This window comes from Brienomyrus brachyistius, chromosome 11 (assembly GCF_023856365.1).
Source record: "Brienomyrus brachyistius isolate T26 chromosome 11, BBRACH_0.4, whole genome shotgun sequence".
NCBI lineage: Eukaryota > Metazoa > Chordata > Actinopteri > Osteoglossiformes > Mormyridae > Brienomyrus > Brienomyrus brachyistius.
Genome location: NC_064543.1, coordinates 2,215,660 through 2,233,267, shown reverse-complemented (window position 1 = coordinate 2,233,267; position 17,608 = coordinate 2,215,660). Strand labels below are relative to the sequence as shown.

General features: G+C 46.7%; 1 protein-coding gene across 1 annotated transcript; it reads left to right on the top strand.

Annotated features, from left to right (window-relative positions):
• The first annotated feature begins 331 nt into the window (after positions 1-331).
• Positions 332-16,789, top strand: tmem276b (transmembrane protein 276b). Its single transcript, XM_048969547.1, has 4 exons — positions 332-1,069; positions 8,473-8,586; positions 11,560-11,697; positions 13,764-16,789. The coding sequence occupies exons 1-4, from the start codon at positions 673-675 to the stop codon at positions 14,006-14,008; spliced, it is 894 nt and encodes a 297-aa protein (XP_048825504.1). The 5' UTR covers positions 332-672; the 3' UTR covers positions 14,009-16,789.
• The last annotated feature ends 819 nt before the right edge of the window (positions 16,790-17,608 follow it).

The following is a 17,608-nucleotide window of genomic DNA, read 5'->3' as shown; positions in this document are numbered from 1 at the left end:
ACAGAGAGAGGTACCTGGACCAGATGCCAGTCCATCATTGGATACACACAGACACCACAGGAAATTGCGAGACATCAATTACCCGGGATACACTATCTGTTAACCCAAAGCATCCATGTGACCCGGGATATATATGCAAACTTCAAACACAGGGAGTTTGGATTTTTAACTCTTGAGGTAGCAGTGGCAGCCACTGAGCCACTTATATTTGTTAATTTAAAATAACTACTATATAGGTGTCCCTGATACATTTTCTACCGACATTGGATTAAAAAAATGGTTATGTAGGTCTTTTTCACTAGTTATGTTTTTATTTTTTCCACTAAACTAATCGTGTTTAACTGAATATGTGTAAAGTCTATGCTTTTCGCCTTGCCCAAATGATTCCCCGGAGGTAAGAGAGTATTGCATCATCGATCTCGTCTCGCAGCGCTGCTTGCCGTCCGTCCCGAATCAATGCAGAAAGACGCAGATGGTGTGAAAATGACAGCATCTGTCCTGAAGTACCACGACAAAAGGATGCTTCCTTAAGGAGCAGCAGGGGGCTCAACGGCGGCCGACATCTTTGTGGCTGCGAGGTGTGTGAACATGTGAGCGCTGCCCTGATTTTTTTTTTCTGTCCCACCGCTTCCACCGCAGCCCTCTATCTGGATTCTCCAGTAAACCAGGAAGATGGCTGCCACGAAGGTCCTAACAAGCACTGGTCTCTTCTTGGCGCTTTTTGCGTTGGGATTGCTGGCGATCGCCATCTGCACCGACTATTGGTACGAGACGGATGCGCGGAAGCACCGAGAGAGGTGCAAGAACTACGCCAACAAAAGAAACGACCCTGGATACATATATATTTCCAATCACAACCTTCCCCTGCGAATGCCGCAAAAGGACGGTAGTGTAAAGGGGAGCGATGCGCGTGCGGGGACCCTGTCCCGATATAAAAGGCACTTCTTGGCAGCTGCTTCTGCGATGGAGTCTCACTGCAGCCGGCAGTTCAACTCCACCGTCTCCGGCTTGTGGAGAAAGTGTCACCGAGATGGATTTGATCTGGAGACTGACGATCTCATCTCCAAAGGTTGGAATTGGTTTGTTTTAAGATCACGATTAATTTTTACTCGTAAATGCAATTAAAAAATAAGATTCTCTGCATTAACTATACCCACAGATGGGTGTTTTTGTCATGTGTTTACATGTTACTACTGATACCAAGATTTCGCCTATAATTATATTATCGCGACCGGTATATATTCAAGATAGGGATTAAGATCATGCCAATGATGCAAACATGAACAGTAAAGCCATTTTTAGTTTGCATGCACTAACTCATTTGCATATAATTTCTACAAATCTGTCTAGGATACATCTCGGTTGCAATCGAGCGGTAACGTACTTATGTTTTGATGGAAGGATACTGAAAGCAAGATTTTAGCACGAGAGAACAGATCTTTTCATGTATTTCATGAGAGAGGAGATGAATGCATAAACGACAAAGGAATCCCTGCGCTCTCCAGCGTGCTGAGTTACCTAGACGTCGCTGACCGATCGGACCACAAAAGCAGCATCTCGGCTGTGTGAAGCCGGCGCTGTGCCAGTGGGCCTGGGCTCTTTACATCCCAGCGGTGACGGGATGTGGCCCATCGGGTCTGGTTGTCGGGCAGTTAGACGCTGGATCATTCATCCTATAGACCCACAATACCTGCGATCGGCACTTCCCAAATACAGAAGAATCTGATGCTCACACTCAGGTTCTATTGCTTTTGTGTATATATGCATTAGTGTGATAAGTAATATTAGTTCAGTTACAATCAGCAACAACATAACCGGTAGTAGTAGTAGGAAGAAGTTAACTTGGAAGTTAGTAATAGAAGAACGTGAAATAATTAATATGGGAATAGACAATTCTTCACTCAAAATATTATCTACAGTAATCACCTTCTAAATATCCTTGACATAAAACAGGAAGTATGGTCAAAAGACAAAAGACACTATAGGTATTTGGAATTTGGTTTACATATTAACCTTTGCTTTTCTAAGCAGTATAATAAAATTACAATTTTACTTCTGGTGCCTGCAAGGCTTGCAGTAAAACAAGACTGTGTGATAACTATGTGGTGGTTGTGGGAAAGACATATAGTCACCAAGGATAATTTGTGCAAAAAGTCTCCTACAGCCAAAATAATCTGACGTTCTGCTAGCAAAATAGACTAGCGAATTAAAAGCAGCATTCTGTTTAGTCTCTTCCCGCGTAACCTGCAGAGATCCGGTGACAGCAAATGGCCCTGAATATTCATTTGGGGGGTTCTGTAGGCGGTCATACACGGCGAAAATATGCAAATCCTGTGATTATGTGTAAATGTGGCGATATAGAGTCGTCTGGGTCTGGAAAAGTGGCTCTTTAACAGAACCTGCTTTCACTATTCAGCATATTTATGTGCTTGAGACAATTTAACCATTTCTGATAACAAAAAAAAAACATGTTTTTTCAATAAGCATTTATCACAGAGCAACATTTTAGAACAAGTCAGAGGCCTCTGGGGAAAAAAATAAATGTTTTGAAAAGGCAGAGAACACTAAAATAATATTGATTATTTTTCCCTTAAGCAAGTCATGTGTTGTCCAATAACCACTGCCCACAATAACAGGTACTTCAGGTAAAAAATGAAAAAGTCGAAGTCACCGTAAAACATATGGAGAAGGTATATCATTAATTCTTTGGCTATGTGTCAAGCTAACGGTTAGCACTTTGCTAAATATAATAATTTTTTTTTGTACTAATTATTTTTTGTGGTAATCAGTTACCATAAGGCAAGAGTAGGCAGCTGCCAGGAACCCCAAAAATTAGAGGCCCCATACAAGGCAGGAGGTATGTTTATGTCTAGTATATAAGATAAAATGATCATTCAAATTATAGTAACATGTCTGTCATTTGCATTTTTAGTGACATACAAAGTCTGAGTTTTCAATATAGACAAAGTTACCACCTGTCCAAGCTGTAACGGACTATTCCTACTTTGAGACTTCTCACTACTCAGTGTTGTTTTCACACTGCGGTCTAGTAGTACCAGTCGTTTCACTGCCAAAGTAGTGTAACAAGCAATAAAAATGCTGCAAAGATACAAGACTTACATTCTGTCCCCTGTGTCTTTGATACTTTCACGAAGGAGTTGTAGATAAATTGCGAAAAGACTTGGAGACAACAGAATTAAATGAACGGATGCAAAAATTCAAGACTAATCTCGGACTCAGAGATGGAGTAAGGCTTATGCTATCCTAGGCTAGGGTCGCGGCAAAAGAGAAAACCGTTACACTTCTTAAATTTGGCCGCTGCTGCAATACCCCCTCCTCTAGATCAACAAATTTTACCATCACCAGTTCCGCCCCCCACCCTGATCAATAAATTTTACCACTGACTCCCTCCACTGGAAGTAGCAGATTATTGATTATCTATTGTTTTTAATTCCTTCTTCCTTTTTGGCTCCAAAAAAATAGCTTGAGTGACCCACTTAGGGGACCCCCACCCATATCAGCCTTGGGCCCCCAGAGAAGTTAATTAGCCACTGATTAATATCATGAACCTAATAATATGACCCCCCCCCCCCCCCACTGCTTGTGTCTTGAGAAGTGCTTCAGTTATTCTTAGAATGTTGTCATAGATGTTCTGCAGACAGTGCAATGAGATACTATTCTTCTGGTGAGCAGGGGAACTGTGGGCTGCTTTCGACTTCATCTTGGTATTGATGAAACCCCTGTTGGAGCAGGTTGTGAAGCAGTGTATGGGAGCAGTATCTTATTGGAATATCCATGGAAACATCGCAGTGGAACAGTGTTAACAACGCAGGATAAACATGGCCCTGCTTCATGACCGCAGATTCCATGACCATTATACGACCATTCAGAGCAGTCATAGCCTCTTGTGGATGAGTCCCTCAGCATGGTTGCCCCTGTCATTCATGCTGTAGGGGCCATAAGTTCCAGCTTTATGGAAGTTTACTTACTTTCTGGATTGTTTTGGATGTTTCTTTGTAGCGTTTCTGTTGTTCATCTTAAGCTTTCGTCGATTCCTGTTGCTGAACTTCCACTAGCGGACACCCTTCCTCTTTTTCTGTGCAGCATTTCACCTAAGCTACCGTGATTTTTGGCCGATCTTGTGAATCCTGTACATTTATTTGCCCCATGTTGCTTTGAAAACGCCCCAGAAACAAAGGGCTGATTGGCAGACAAGTCCTACATTCTGCACAGTCCTCTGTAGCTTCACTGGTATTTGTGATTTAGTTACTTCAAATGTAAAGTCTGTTTTCACATGTCCTTTCCGGTTATCGCCTGCCTTCTGCTCTTTGCCGCATGGGATAAGCTCCAGATGGATGGATGGATGGATGGATGGATGGATGGATGGATGGATGGATGGATGGATGGCGGCCCATTGTTCGTTCCCTGCCTGTGCAATGATAGTGCCTTTTGCGTAGAATAGAAAAGTCCACAGAGTTCATTATAAATTCCCAAAGTGATTCCATTTGTTCATATAATTTATTTATGCCGTTTGACCCCCTCCCCCCCACCTGCCAAATTGTACTGTGTGTGTGTGTGTGTGTGTGTGTGTGTGTGTGTGGGGGGGGGGGGGGGGGCGCAAGATGTTAGTATTTCTAGTTATGCCCCCTGTACCATAGTTATACCGTATAATATGTATGTTTTATATGTTATAAATGCATTCATGTTATGTTATTCATTCTGATAAAATTCCACTTGCATTTTTAAAAGCTTATGTCAGACTCTGGCTAAAATACAAATAAAAACACATTTTCGCATGACTTTCTGTAGCTCTTGGTTTTCCTGCTTTGCACAACAGTGGAATCACCCTGCGGTTATTTCATATTTACATTGCAATAGATGCCACAACTGAAATTATTAGCTGCAAGCTATTAGGTGAAATTCAATGTATGTGATCTGTGCTTCATTGTAGCAAGGAGGAGTCTGCAAAGAGCAGCTGTTTGACGTCCTTGTATGTTTTATGATACAAACTTGATCAGCAGCCTTTTTACGTAAGACTTTTAATTTACTTTCATGCAACAGCCAAATGGATTCAAGCTTTGCAAGTATAGTTTCTACATCATTTCATTAATGACTTGGTGGCATGTGGGATACCTTAAAGAAATCGCAGTAATACTATTTAACTTCCTTCCTCACACCTCTAGGAAACAGGTTCGAGTCTCCTCCTGGGTTACATGTGTGCGGAGTTTGCATGTTCTCCCCATGTCGTCGTGGGGTTTCCGTCAGGTACTCCGGTTTCCCGCCACAGTCCTAAATTGCCCGGAGGTGTGCATGTGTCAGTGAATGGTGTGTGAGTGTGCCCTGTGATGGGCTGGCCCCCCATCCTGGGTTGTTCCCTGCCTCGTGCCCATTGCTTCCGGGATAGGCTCTGGACCCCCCGCGACCCAGTAGGATAAGCGGTTTGGAAAATGGATGGATGGATGTAACTTCCTTCCTTCTAAATTTTACATTGTAGAAGGAAAACCATCCTATCCATCATTAAGTAATATTTATTATTCTTCTGTACGTTATTGTGTATCATTTTACTCTTTGTTAGCTACATTGTGTTTTTTGGACACCATTCTTGCTGGTGGTACCTTGGCCACTACCACTGTTAGTGTGATTTGTACCAAAGCTGCATTCGGAATAGAAATAAACACTGCAGAATGTTATTTTTCAGTCCAGTTGCATAAGACCATGTGGCCTTTTAGGGCTTAGTTAGCATCTTCCATCCCCTTATACAAGCCTGTCTGACAGTTTGCGTATTACCAGCATGTACAGAGGACTGTTCGGATTCAGGGCAAAAACACTTTGGCATCATGCTGATGTGCCATTAAAAGCAGTGGTCAAAGGCCCCCATGGACGGATGGATGAATAAATGGATGGATGGATAAATGGACGGATGGATAAATGGATGGGTGGATCAATGTTTGTCCTTCCCCTGTACAATGATAGTGCCTTTTCCAGACAATAGAGAAGTACACGGTGTATGTTACAAATTCTGAAAGTGATTCCATTTGTTCATATAATTAATTTATGATGTTTGACCCCCCCCCCCTCACATGTGGGTGAAGGTGTGGGGGTGGGTCTCCAGTGACAAAATTTATTGAGCGAGGCTATGACATAGCCCGAGTTAATTAACTGTTAAGAACATTGCCGACGTATGACTGTTGCTTGTGTGTATCCACTGAGTAACAATCGTACACAGCCTTCTTAGAGAAAGTGGGTGAGGTGCTTGCGAGTCTGTCTGTCATGTAACCTTAGGGCCTGCAGGTTGACACCGGTGGTGAGGGAAGCTGTCAAGCTGGAAAAGGAGACCTTTAGGGTAATGTTTGCACAAGTGTCTCTTTAGACATCTGAAAGGTGCCAACAGGCCAGAAAGACTGCACTGAAGTCAGTCGTGCGGGTGAAGGCTCGTGCATGGAATGGGTTTTGAGAAGCCATGCAGAGTGCGTGACCCTAATGAGGTCTTGGAGAAATGCTCATGCATCAGGAAGGGGGAGGCAGGATCCTGCTTGTTCAGGCCCAGGTGGAGGTATGCGGAGGAAATCTGGTAATGTTGTTGAGTGGCCAATAGAGAACTTTGAGGAACTTATTAACCTGGTGGATATGCGATGGGAACTTCTGATGCATCAGAGTTTATTTCTGCAGAGGCTTCCGTAGTGGAAAAGCATGTCATGCCATCAATGCTGCATTGTTAAGCACCTCCAGACTAGCGAAGAGGGATGGGGGGTCCTTTTTTTTAATAGAGGGGCAGATGGTGTATGCCAAATTCAGGGGTATCAGACTCCTCAGCTCAGCAGACTGAAGAAGAGACTCTGCCAGATGGTAAAACCAAGTGCATTCTGTCACGGATGTGAGAGAATTGACCATTTCTTCGCTCTCGCTCGCTTTGTGAGTGTTTGTAAGAATATGATAACACAGTGTACAGTATGTGTGCTTGGAAGGGGAAATACAAGGACATCCTCTGACATACTGTGAAAGGTGCTGCAGGCGTATGGGGTGTAGGGGCTGCTATTGTATGCTGTATGAATGCAGTAAAACTTATGCCAGCGTCCTTGAAACAAAATTGAAACCATTATAGAGTTTGGTGTTAAGCCTCTAGCAAGAGTCTGACGTGTCTCTATTCCCTTTTGTGATTTTCGTGAATAGGGTGTCGAACGTGCAGCTGTACCTGGGAGGCCGTTCAGTATGAAAGACCAGGAGTGGCAGCCCTGCTATTTGTAGATGTTGCGCTTTGGGCGTCATGTGACCAGAAGCTTCAGCACACTCTCAACCGATTCGATGCTGAGCGTGAAGCAGCACCTTTAAGTCAGAGGCAAGGGTATTGTGTCAGAAAAGAGTGAATTGCTTCTTTCAGACAAGGGGGAAGAATCAGCTCTTAGTGAAAGAGTTTAACTACAGTAAAAGGCTGGTGATGGTTAGAGGAAACATTTACATATGTTCAGCAGGTGCGTTTATCCAAATTAATATATAAATTCAAGACAGTCCCTGCAGCAAATGGATTAAGGACCTTGCTCAAGGGCCCAATGGTCACCACAGTCATCTGATCACAGTCCTAACTCAAAGATTCACGCACCGCTCCATTTGAAACTTAAGCTTGAGATGGATTGACCAGTAAAACCATGAATTGCATCCTGATCTTCACCTCTGGTCATGAGATATGGATACTGACTGGAAAAACAGGGCATCAAGACCTGGCCAAAATGATGTTTCTCCTCAGGGATCTCACTCTCTTTGATAGGATGAGAAGTTCTGAACTCAGAATAGAGTTACCGATCCTGCAGATGAAGAGCAATCAGTTGGGGTGCTTCGGGCATCTTGTAAAGATGGATGGTGTGCAAGGCACATTGAAGCACATTCCACTGGGCAGAGGACCAGGGGAATGCCCAGGACCTGCTGGAGAGTCTCGCAGTTGGCTTGAGAAAGTCCAGAAATCCCCCAGAATGAGCTGTGGCTTTGATGAAAGAGGTCTGGTCTGACCTACTCAGCATGCTGCTGCTGTGACCCTCAGCCAGTGGTGTCAGAAGGAGTTTGGTACTGAATTTGCTCCAGCAGCAGTGGGGGTGGGGTATCTGATACAGAACTGCAATCTTTCTTAGGTTTATATTTTGTTCTTGTACTCTACATGCACAGCGAATTGGCCTCAGTAAAGCAGGGACTCGCATAGAAATATAAGGAATGTGTTCTTATTTATTTATTTAATTATTTGTTTGTTCGTTTTTGTTTATTTGTTTGTTTGTTTATGGGGGGGGGTTCTCACTCCCCCTATTTCCAACACCCCTGGCCTCACCAGAAAAAATGCTGGGATGATGAGATAAGATAATGAGATGAACTAATTTCAAAATAATGTTTTGTACATACTGCACATTTATGGATTAAAGGAAGACAAGCAAACTGCTAAGAGAAAGAGTGAAATTTATCTCTCTGTAAATCCCGTGCTTGTTTTTTCAGGGCTGATTCACCGTTGCACACCAGTCAAGTACCACTACTCCTCTTCCATCCTTCCTCGGAACCTACCTGTTAACATCACCAAGACAATACGGCAAGATGAGTGGCACGCCCTGCGTGAGTGACCAGCCCGGTAACCGGCCAAGTGCCTTGCTTGTATGTTGGAGCTGGTGCCGATGCGTTTCCACACGCCGCCTTAGAGCCGCACTCGTCCGGCACTCCCCCCGCCGACGCGTTTCCACACGCCGCCTTAGAGCCGCACTCGTCCGGCACTCCCCCTGCCGACGCGTTTCCACGCGGCGCCTTAGAGCCGCACCCGTCCGGCACTCCCTCCGCCGACGCGTTTCCACACGGCGCCTTAGAGCCGCACCCGTCCGGCACTCCCCCTGCCGACGCGTTTCCATGCGGCGCCTTAGAGCCGCACCCGTCCGGCACTCCCCCCCGCCGACGCGTTTCCACGCGGCGCCTTAGAGCCGCACCCGTCCGGCACTCCCCCTGCCGACGCGTTTCCACGCGGCGCCTTAGAGCCGCACTCGTCCGGCACTCCCCCTGCCGACGCGTTTCCACGCGGCGCCTTAGAGCCGCACCCGTCCGGCACTCCCCCCGCCGACGCGTTTCCACACGGCGCCTTAGAGCCGCACCCGTCCGGCACTCCCTCCGCCGATGCGTTTCTACACGGCGCCTTAGAGCCGCACCCGTCCGGCACTCCCCCCGCCGACGCGTTTCCACGCGGCGCCTTAGAGCCGCACCCGTCCGGCACTCCCCCCCGCCGACGCGTTTCCACACGGCGCCTTAGAGCCGCACCCGTCCGGCACTCCCCCCTGCCGACGCGTTTCCACACGGCGCCTTAGAGCCGCACCCGTCCGGCACTCCCCCCGCCGACGCGTTTCCACGCGGCGCCTTAGAGCCGCACCCGTCCGGCACTCCCCCCGCCGACGCGTTTCCACACGCCGCCTTAGAGCCGCACTCGTCCGGCACTCCCCCTGCCGACGCGTTTCCACGCGGCGCCTTAGAGCCGCACTCGTCCGGCACTCCCCCTGCCGACGCGTTTCCACGCGGCGCCTTAGAGCCGCACCCGTCCGGCACTCCCCCCGCCGACGCGTTTCCACACGGCGCCTTAGAGCCGCACCCGTCCGGCACTCCCTCCGCCGATGCGTTTCTACACGGCGCCTTAGAGCCGCACCCGTCCGGCACTCCCCCCGCCGACGCGTTTCCACGCGGCGCCTTAGAGCCGCACCCGTCCGGCACTCCCCCCGCCGACGCGTTTCCACACGGCGCCTTAGAGCCGCACCCGTCCGGCACTCCCCCCTGCCGACGCGTTTCCACACGGCGCCTTAGAGCCGCACCCGTCCGGCACTCCCCCCGCCGACGCGTTTCCACGCGGCGCCTTAGAGCCGCACCCGTCCGGCACTCCCCCCGCCGACGCGTTTCCACACGGCGCCTTAGAGCCGCACCCGTCCGGCACTCCCCCCGCCGACGCGTTTCCACACGCCGCCTTAGAGCCGCACTCGTCCGGCACTCCCCCCCGCCGACGCGTTTCCACACGCCGCCTTAGAGCCGCACTCGTCCGGCACTCCCCCTGCCGACGCGTTTCCACGCGGCGCCTTAGAGCCGCACCCGTCCGGCACTCCCCCCGCCGACGCGTTTCCACACGCCGCCTTAGAGCCGCACTCGTCCGGCACTCCCCCTGCCGACGCGTTTCCACACGGCGCCTTAGAGCCGCACCCGTCCGGCACTTCCCCCGCCGAGGCGTTTCCACGCGCCGCCTTAGAGCCGCACCCGTCCGGCACTCCCCCCGCCGACGCGTTTCCACGCGCCGCCTTAGAGCCGCACCCGTCCGGCACTCCCCCCCGCCGACGCGTTTCCACACGGCGCCTTAGAGCCGCACCCGTCCGGCACTCCCCCCCGCCGACGCATTTCCACACGGCGCCTTAGAGCCGCACCCGTCCGGCACTCCCCCTGCCGACGCGTTTCCACACGGCGCCTTAGAGCCGCACCCGTCCGGCACTCCCCCCGCCGAGGCGTTTCCACGCGCCGCCTTAGAGCCGCACCCGTCCGGCACTCCCCCCCGCCGACGCGTTTCCACACGGCGCCTTAGAGCCGCACCCGTCCGGCACTCCCCCCGCCGACGCGTTTCCACACGGCGCCTTAGAGCCGCACCCGTCCGGCACTCCCCCCCGCCGACGCGTTTCCACACGGCGCCTTAGAGCCGCACCCGTCCGGCACTCCCCCTGCCGACGCGTTTCCACACGGCGCCTTAGAGCCGCACCCGTCCGGCACTCCCCCTGCCGACGCGTTTCCACACGGCGCCTTAGAGCCGCACCCGTCCGGCACTCCCCCCGCCGACGCGTTTCCACGCGCCGCCTTAGAGCCGCACCCGTCCGGCACTCCCCCCGCCGACGCGTTTCCACACGCCGCCTTAGAGCCGCACCTGTCCGGCACTCCCCCCCGCCGACGCGTTTCCACACGGCGCCTTAGAGCCGCACCCGTCCGGCACTCCCCCCCGCCGACGCGTTTCCACGCGGCGCCTTAGAGCCGCACCCGTCCGGCACTCCCCCCGCCGACGCGTTTCCACACGGCGCCTTAGAGTCCGGCACTCCCCCTGGCTCATACTGAATAATGACACAGCAAGTCCATAAGCATACGGAGCCCCTGAGATGACTGTACTGTACTCCGGTAACTATGCTACAGAGAGATACAAGTAAGATAGATGAACTTTATTTATCCCTCAGAGGAAATTAAGGCGCAGACAACAGCACTTTCAAATCATATCTATTTGTGGTATGAATACAAAAACAATTGCCAGGGAACTGGGAGAGCGCAAAAACGTGGACCGTCTGGGGGTACACAAGGATTGGGTTGAGAAACACTGGGCTAGAAGATGGACGACGTGTCTCAATACACTGGACCTCCAAATCAATTTCATAGGCTTTCCCCCCCCCTCATAAAAAATGCATACTGTATAATCGTGCATCCCTTGGTTCCTGCTCTATGTATAGATTTGCTGTTAAATATAAATAAACCTTTCCTAGCTGGATCAATAAGGCTCAATATACTGATTTCGTACCTTCTTCTCGTCTTCCTCACCAGACCTGAGGAGAATGACGGCAGGCTTTATCGGCATGGCGGTGGCCATCATCCTGTTTGGATGGATTGTCGGAGTACTGGGTCGCTGTCAGCTGCATGATTTAATGCAGTACGTAGCTGGCCTGCTCTTCCTCATGGGAGGTAAGAACTGCGGGCTCTCGCTTTTCTTTTGTGGCGGAGGGACTCAGGGATCATATATCTTCTTGCTGCCCCTGACAGTTTCCCTTTTTCCCCAAGACCTATCTGAGAGCTTGAATCTGGGTCTTCGTCTGTGCTGTGATGTTTATTTCATGAAAGTAGGGCACTGCTGGAGCGCTCACTACTTAAGTTCCTCTAAAACATGAGTCTTCATAAGGAGCGGGAGACATTCAAGGGTTAATGCACGACAGGTGTTATATGCTTTGAGCCGCACAGTTGTTTGTGCTTTTACGTTATGCAGCTTGCATGCATGGTTATTACGTATTTGGCTTACATGTCAAGATATTATTTTCACATTTATGAGCCAAAAATGCATCTATTAGTAAAACTACTTTCTTCCACCAATGATGAAATTTTTACATTTAGTGCCCTACGTTTGGAATTTTAGTTAAAGAATTAAGGATTATAAAAGTGCATTGATTAAACACTGTGCCTTGCCTGACGGACACGTGTGGTTACAGGAAATGAATTAACGGCCAATCAGATTTGAGAATTCAAAGCAAAATTCCAGGATTCTGCTGTCTGAATGAACCTGAGTCAATCTAATGACTGCTTATCTTTTTTGGACTTCTGCCATTTATGGAAACGGTCTATTTACTGAATATACAGTTAATATATTTAGCAAAGTGGACAGTGATAATGATAGCCAGTGTTAAATTTAACCAAATTAAGTATTCACCTCAACACTCAGAGTCAGATGGCTCCAGCGTTAAAGCAAAATGGCAAAACTGAAATTTTAAACACACATTTATGAAAGATCAAACTAAGCTAAGCCCATAATCTGAAAGATTAAATATCGCTGAGTCTCCATGATTATCTGGCCTCCTGTTACTATGAGAGTTTGAGTCCTTGGTGCCTTTTGGCAGTCAAACTCTGAACGTATTTTTTCCTCAAACATGTCCTGGGGGGGTCTCTCCCTACTGCTGTGCATCTTCCAGGAGCTAAAACACAAAGAGCAGCTTCATTTGACATCTGACAAGTGGTGGGAGAATCGTAGCTCAGAACGGCTGCCTGGTGTGCCACCAATCACCACGCTCTGTCACGCTCTCCTTGGTGGTGAAGCTGCTTCTCTCATCAATATTTCCAGCATATAGACCTTTCTAACGATGCACACACACACACACACACACACACACACACACAAATGCATTGTAATCAGCTTCTTGGAGTCATTCGCTGGCAAATTTACTGCTCCCAATATACCTTCCTTATTTGATTCACTCTCTGATAAGTTTGCACATATTTACAAATCAGTGTATTCACCCGCCATCATAGGTTAATATGACAAACATCAACATGCCCACAGAATGAATGTGTACATTGAAACACAGCAGGGTGACTCATACACACTGACACTTGTGATGTTCTGGAAATAGACATAAGATAAATGCAACTATGATTAAGTAACAGATGCATGCACTGGTTAGCATTTTGTAGGTACAGTATAAATTTATATAAAAGTATAAATATACTTGGGTAGTAAATGCTCACGCAGGATAGTTGCACTACTCCGAAATGTGTGTCAGCATAAGGTGTGTTATTAAACTTTTTTAGATGATACTACTTACAAAACTGTATGTATTATTTTTCATTACATTGTATTATAGCATCACAGTAAAAATACTGGGTATCGCTTTACATTAACTGCACCTTTATAATGCATTCATAAACCATTCATAAGCATATGATATATAGTAATAAACATATTTGTATAATGGTATAATGTTTGTTATTAATGTATGACTATATGTATAGTGTCTTGCCAAAGCACGTTTCAATGTTTCAGTTTTAAAATGGCGTCTTTAAAGGCAACAGTTTAAGTACTTTGGTCATAGATTTCACTGCATTTCCTCTCCTAGTTCCTCACCTCATTACTTCACTAAGCACTACGCTGGTATCAGAATGAAGGTTTAGTATAGAATGTCACTGGTGGTAATAGAAAAATATTTAAGTAATAGTTCACGCTTTATTAAAAAGTGCATAATTTCACTATGTGTTTCCTCTGGCAGGAACATGCTGCATCATCTCCTTGTGTACCTGCGTGGCGGGAATTAACTTTGAACTGTCCCGTTACCCGCGATACATGTATGGAGTACCAGAGGACATCAGCCATGGTTACGGTTGGTCCATGTTCTGCGCCTGGGGTGGGCTGGGCCTCACCCTGCTGGCTGGATTCCTCTGTACACTTGCACCATCTCTCAGTGGCCCCCACACAATGGTTCACAAGGCCAGACAGGAAAATGGCTGTGTGTGACCATCAGAGTAAGCTAGCTCCAAGCAGCACGTGGGTCTGACCCCCGCCTTCCATCTTTCCATCCTTCAAAATACAAAGTGCAAATGAAAGCTGGGAGTCTAAGGTGGGCCAGATGTTCACTGCTCCAGAACCATTTTGACTGCAGACCAACAGCACGCTGCCTGACAGGAACTGAACCAGACTGTCAGGCAGCAACTGTGTTTTGAATTCTCTTACAATGGTGCTCTATATCCCTCATATGCTTTTTGCCTCCTGGGATTAAAAAAAAAAATCAAGAAAACTGTGCAAAGCAAACAGAAACTAAATGGACAAATTGAGGAAGCACTTGTCTGTGTCTGGGTGAACTGAACTGTGATTGTGACTTGCTCAGACAATGAAGGAAGAAAGAAAAAATTATGCTGGTATAACCTTGCAATCATTATGGACCTTAAAATATTATAGTCTAAGGCTATTTATTTGTTTGTTTGTTTGTTTATTTGTTTGTTTATTTAAGTAATGAATTAGGAGCTTGAAGCAAACAGGAGAAACACTGAAAAATTATAATTATAGATTGGGTTTAAAAAAAAAAAGACTCCTCTTTATAATTCCCAAGATGTGGTTTGTTCATGTGCAGTTCTGCCGAAATGCCTTCTTTGTAGGCCTTGTAGAGGAATTCCTATGGTGTAATACTGAAGTATAGGGCCCTTGAATCGCTGGTGGTTTCCTGAAATGAACGAGGACCTTTTTTAGTTTGAAGTATGGCAGTACGAATATCGGTCATGTCGTTGATCCAAAACAGAAGAGAGAGGTAAACGCTAATGCTTGAATCCATGAGTGTGGATATGGAGAGTGGAGCCATATTTAGGTATGTTTACGTGATCGTACTCATTTGCCTTTTTCTGTTTACGGAGTGAATGTATCACCATGTGTTCGTGTATCTGCTCAACCATTTCAAATATGAAACATGCCATTGCAGAGGTGAGGTCCTCCCATGCCACATCCCACATGCAGAAACAGGCCTCCGTGCCACATCCCACATGCAGAAACAGGCCTCCATGCCACATCCCACACGCAGAAACAGGCCTCTGTGCCACATCCCACACGCAGAAACGGGCCTCCATGCTACATCCCACATGCAGAAACAGGCCTCCGTGCCACATCCCACACGTACAAACAGGCCTCCGTGCCACATCCCACATGCAGAAACAGGCCTCCATGCCACATCCCACATGCCGAAACAGGCCTCCGTGCCACATCCCACATGCTGAAACAGGCCTCTGTGCCACATCCTACACGCAGAAACAGGCCTCTGTGCCACATCCCACATGCAGAAACAGGCCTCCGTGCCACATCCCACATGCAGAAACAGGCCTCCGTGCCACATCCCACACGTAGAAACAGGCCTGACGCCCCGCCCCTCCTTCTGAGTCTGTCTGCCGGCCAGAAGAGGCACTTTTAAAGTTACAGTATTGTAGTATATTTTGCAAGTAGGTAATAACACACTTAAATTCAGGGAGACCTTGTAAATAAGAGTGGAGAATCCATTTTTTGCACATTAGAAAGCACATTTTTCAACATTCTGCTTCAACATTTTTCAATTTCAGAACTGATGACTAGCTTAAAGGACCTTTTGAATACTTGTATTAATAGAAATAGCAAATTGTGATTTATAAAGTTTTCACTACCTATGATACTGTGTGTGACTTGTCTCCTATAGTATGCGTTGTGTCACATTCCAGCTGTTACCCAGGGGGGGCTTTGCGTGCTCGCGGCGATTGGCGTTATTGGACCACATTTAGAAGGTTGCCAAACATATTCAATCTGCTTAAAAGCCTAAAGCCTGGGTACCCATGAGTCTGTATGTTTTCAGCTGGACCTTAGTTCAGGCCTATCATTCTCCTGCCTTTCACACAGTAATACCGAGTAGCACGTGTAACACAAGTAAGGGATTAGAAAGACACACATTTCTGTCAGTCCGTTTGTCTTTTGCGGAGGGACAAAATGCTGTCTTCTTCGTTTAATTTTGCCACGGCTGCTCATTCCTCAGATTGCACAACCTTTTTTTGCTGCTCAAGCAAAAACAATCAGAGCATAGTCATACGCGTGGTATGTTCAGGCATATCTTCACAGCTGAGTAAAGTGTTTATCGGCGATATCGGTTTTGGTTCGCTTTTGCAATGTGGGTGAACTATTGATCCTGTCGAGAGTGCTGCTGAAGGAGAAACAAAGTGTCTTAAAACAGCAAAAGTTACAGATCGCGATCCTAAAAGCCTTCCGAAGGTGTACAGAGAACACAGCAAGAGCAGCGGAGGTCTTCATTGGAGGGCGAAGGCCGGCTTAGAGCTACTGAAGCATGACGTCAACGCTGGAACTTCGATTCCCCGTGATTAATCACTGCTGTTACAGCAGGGTCCCCACACCGAAAGTGCAATGTACTGTATTGTGGAGTGTTACGTTGGAAAAAGGGGTCGATGATTATAATAAAATGAGCTGATTAAAAGTTTGTTTACTGCCAAAATAAGGAACACTGGACGACAAACAATGTAATGAGCTCATTTTAGTGTAAAAGGTACTTAAGGTGAGTGTATATTGTGAATGTGCTTTCCATTTGTGAGAAGGAAGAAATGTATTAATACAGGTTATATTTCTCATATCAATAGTTGTTTTTTTCAAGCATCATCTTCACTTTATATTATTTTTTTTATGGTGGCATTTGCACTGGTGAACAAAGGCATTAATCTAGCATGAAATCATGATTCATTCATTTTAGTGTATATAGAATTGTGACTTTTTTTATTATTAAACTTCCATTTAAACATGCAGTGTGTCTAAGTTCGTTTTAGCTACACAATGATACATCCATGCAGTCTAACACCTTACGTTCAACCTCTCCAAACTGTAATCGTGATGCGGCTTAAAATGGCACGAGCAAAGGATGCAACAAATATCAAAGCGTAACCCTGAAATATACGATTCCCCTCCCCTTTGCTGTTTACGTACACAGTGCAATGCTGCCACCTACTGGATCGAAGAGCAATACATATACTAGAGCGATATGTAATAATGAAACGCATTCCGAGACACTGATATTGGTGACAGTACAATAATAATTTGAACAAATACTTAAGAAGTATGTTATTTAATAACATCCATTTGCAACTGTTAAAAATGAGTGTGATTACTTTTTATATCTTTTCGAACCATCCCGTGAAAGGCTCATCGCTTTGTTTTAAGAAGTATATTCTATATTGTGATAGCAACCGCACAAAATATTAAGCTGGAGAAAGACAGCATGTTTTTGGACTGAGAGGGGAAACCGGAATATCTGGAGGAAACCGCACGACGACACGGGGAGAACATGCAGACTCCACGCGCACATGGAGCCCTGGTGATAAAATCGCACAATCATTATTATATATACGTTTCTTCAGTTATATATTATATATACATTTCTTCAAAAATAACACATTGCTCTTATAATATTATCAAGGTCATAAGTTATCCTGATCACACAGGAAATTCATGTATAATTATACAATTTGCTCAATTTGTGTTTTAGGACATTAAAAAATACTTTAGTTAGAAAGGACAAAAAAAATGAAAAACGACATGCTTATTGTC

Bases quoted from the DNA above. Each gene is read 5' to 3' on its own strand.
- tmem276b (XM_048969547.1), top strand. From the start codon at position 673: ATGGCTGCCACGAAGGTCCTAACAAGCACTGGTCTCTTCTTGGCGCTT. The intron at 8,587-11,559 runs GTGAGTGACCAG...CTTCCTCACCAG, and splicing joins AGATGAGTGGCACGCCCTGC to ACCTGAGGAGAATGACGGCA. The intron at 11,698-13,763 runs GTAAGAACTGCG...TTCCTCTGGCAG, and splicing joins CCTGCTCTTCCTCATGGGAG to GAACATGCTGCATCATCTCC.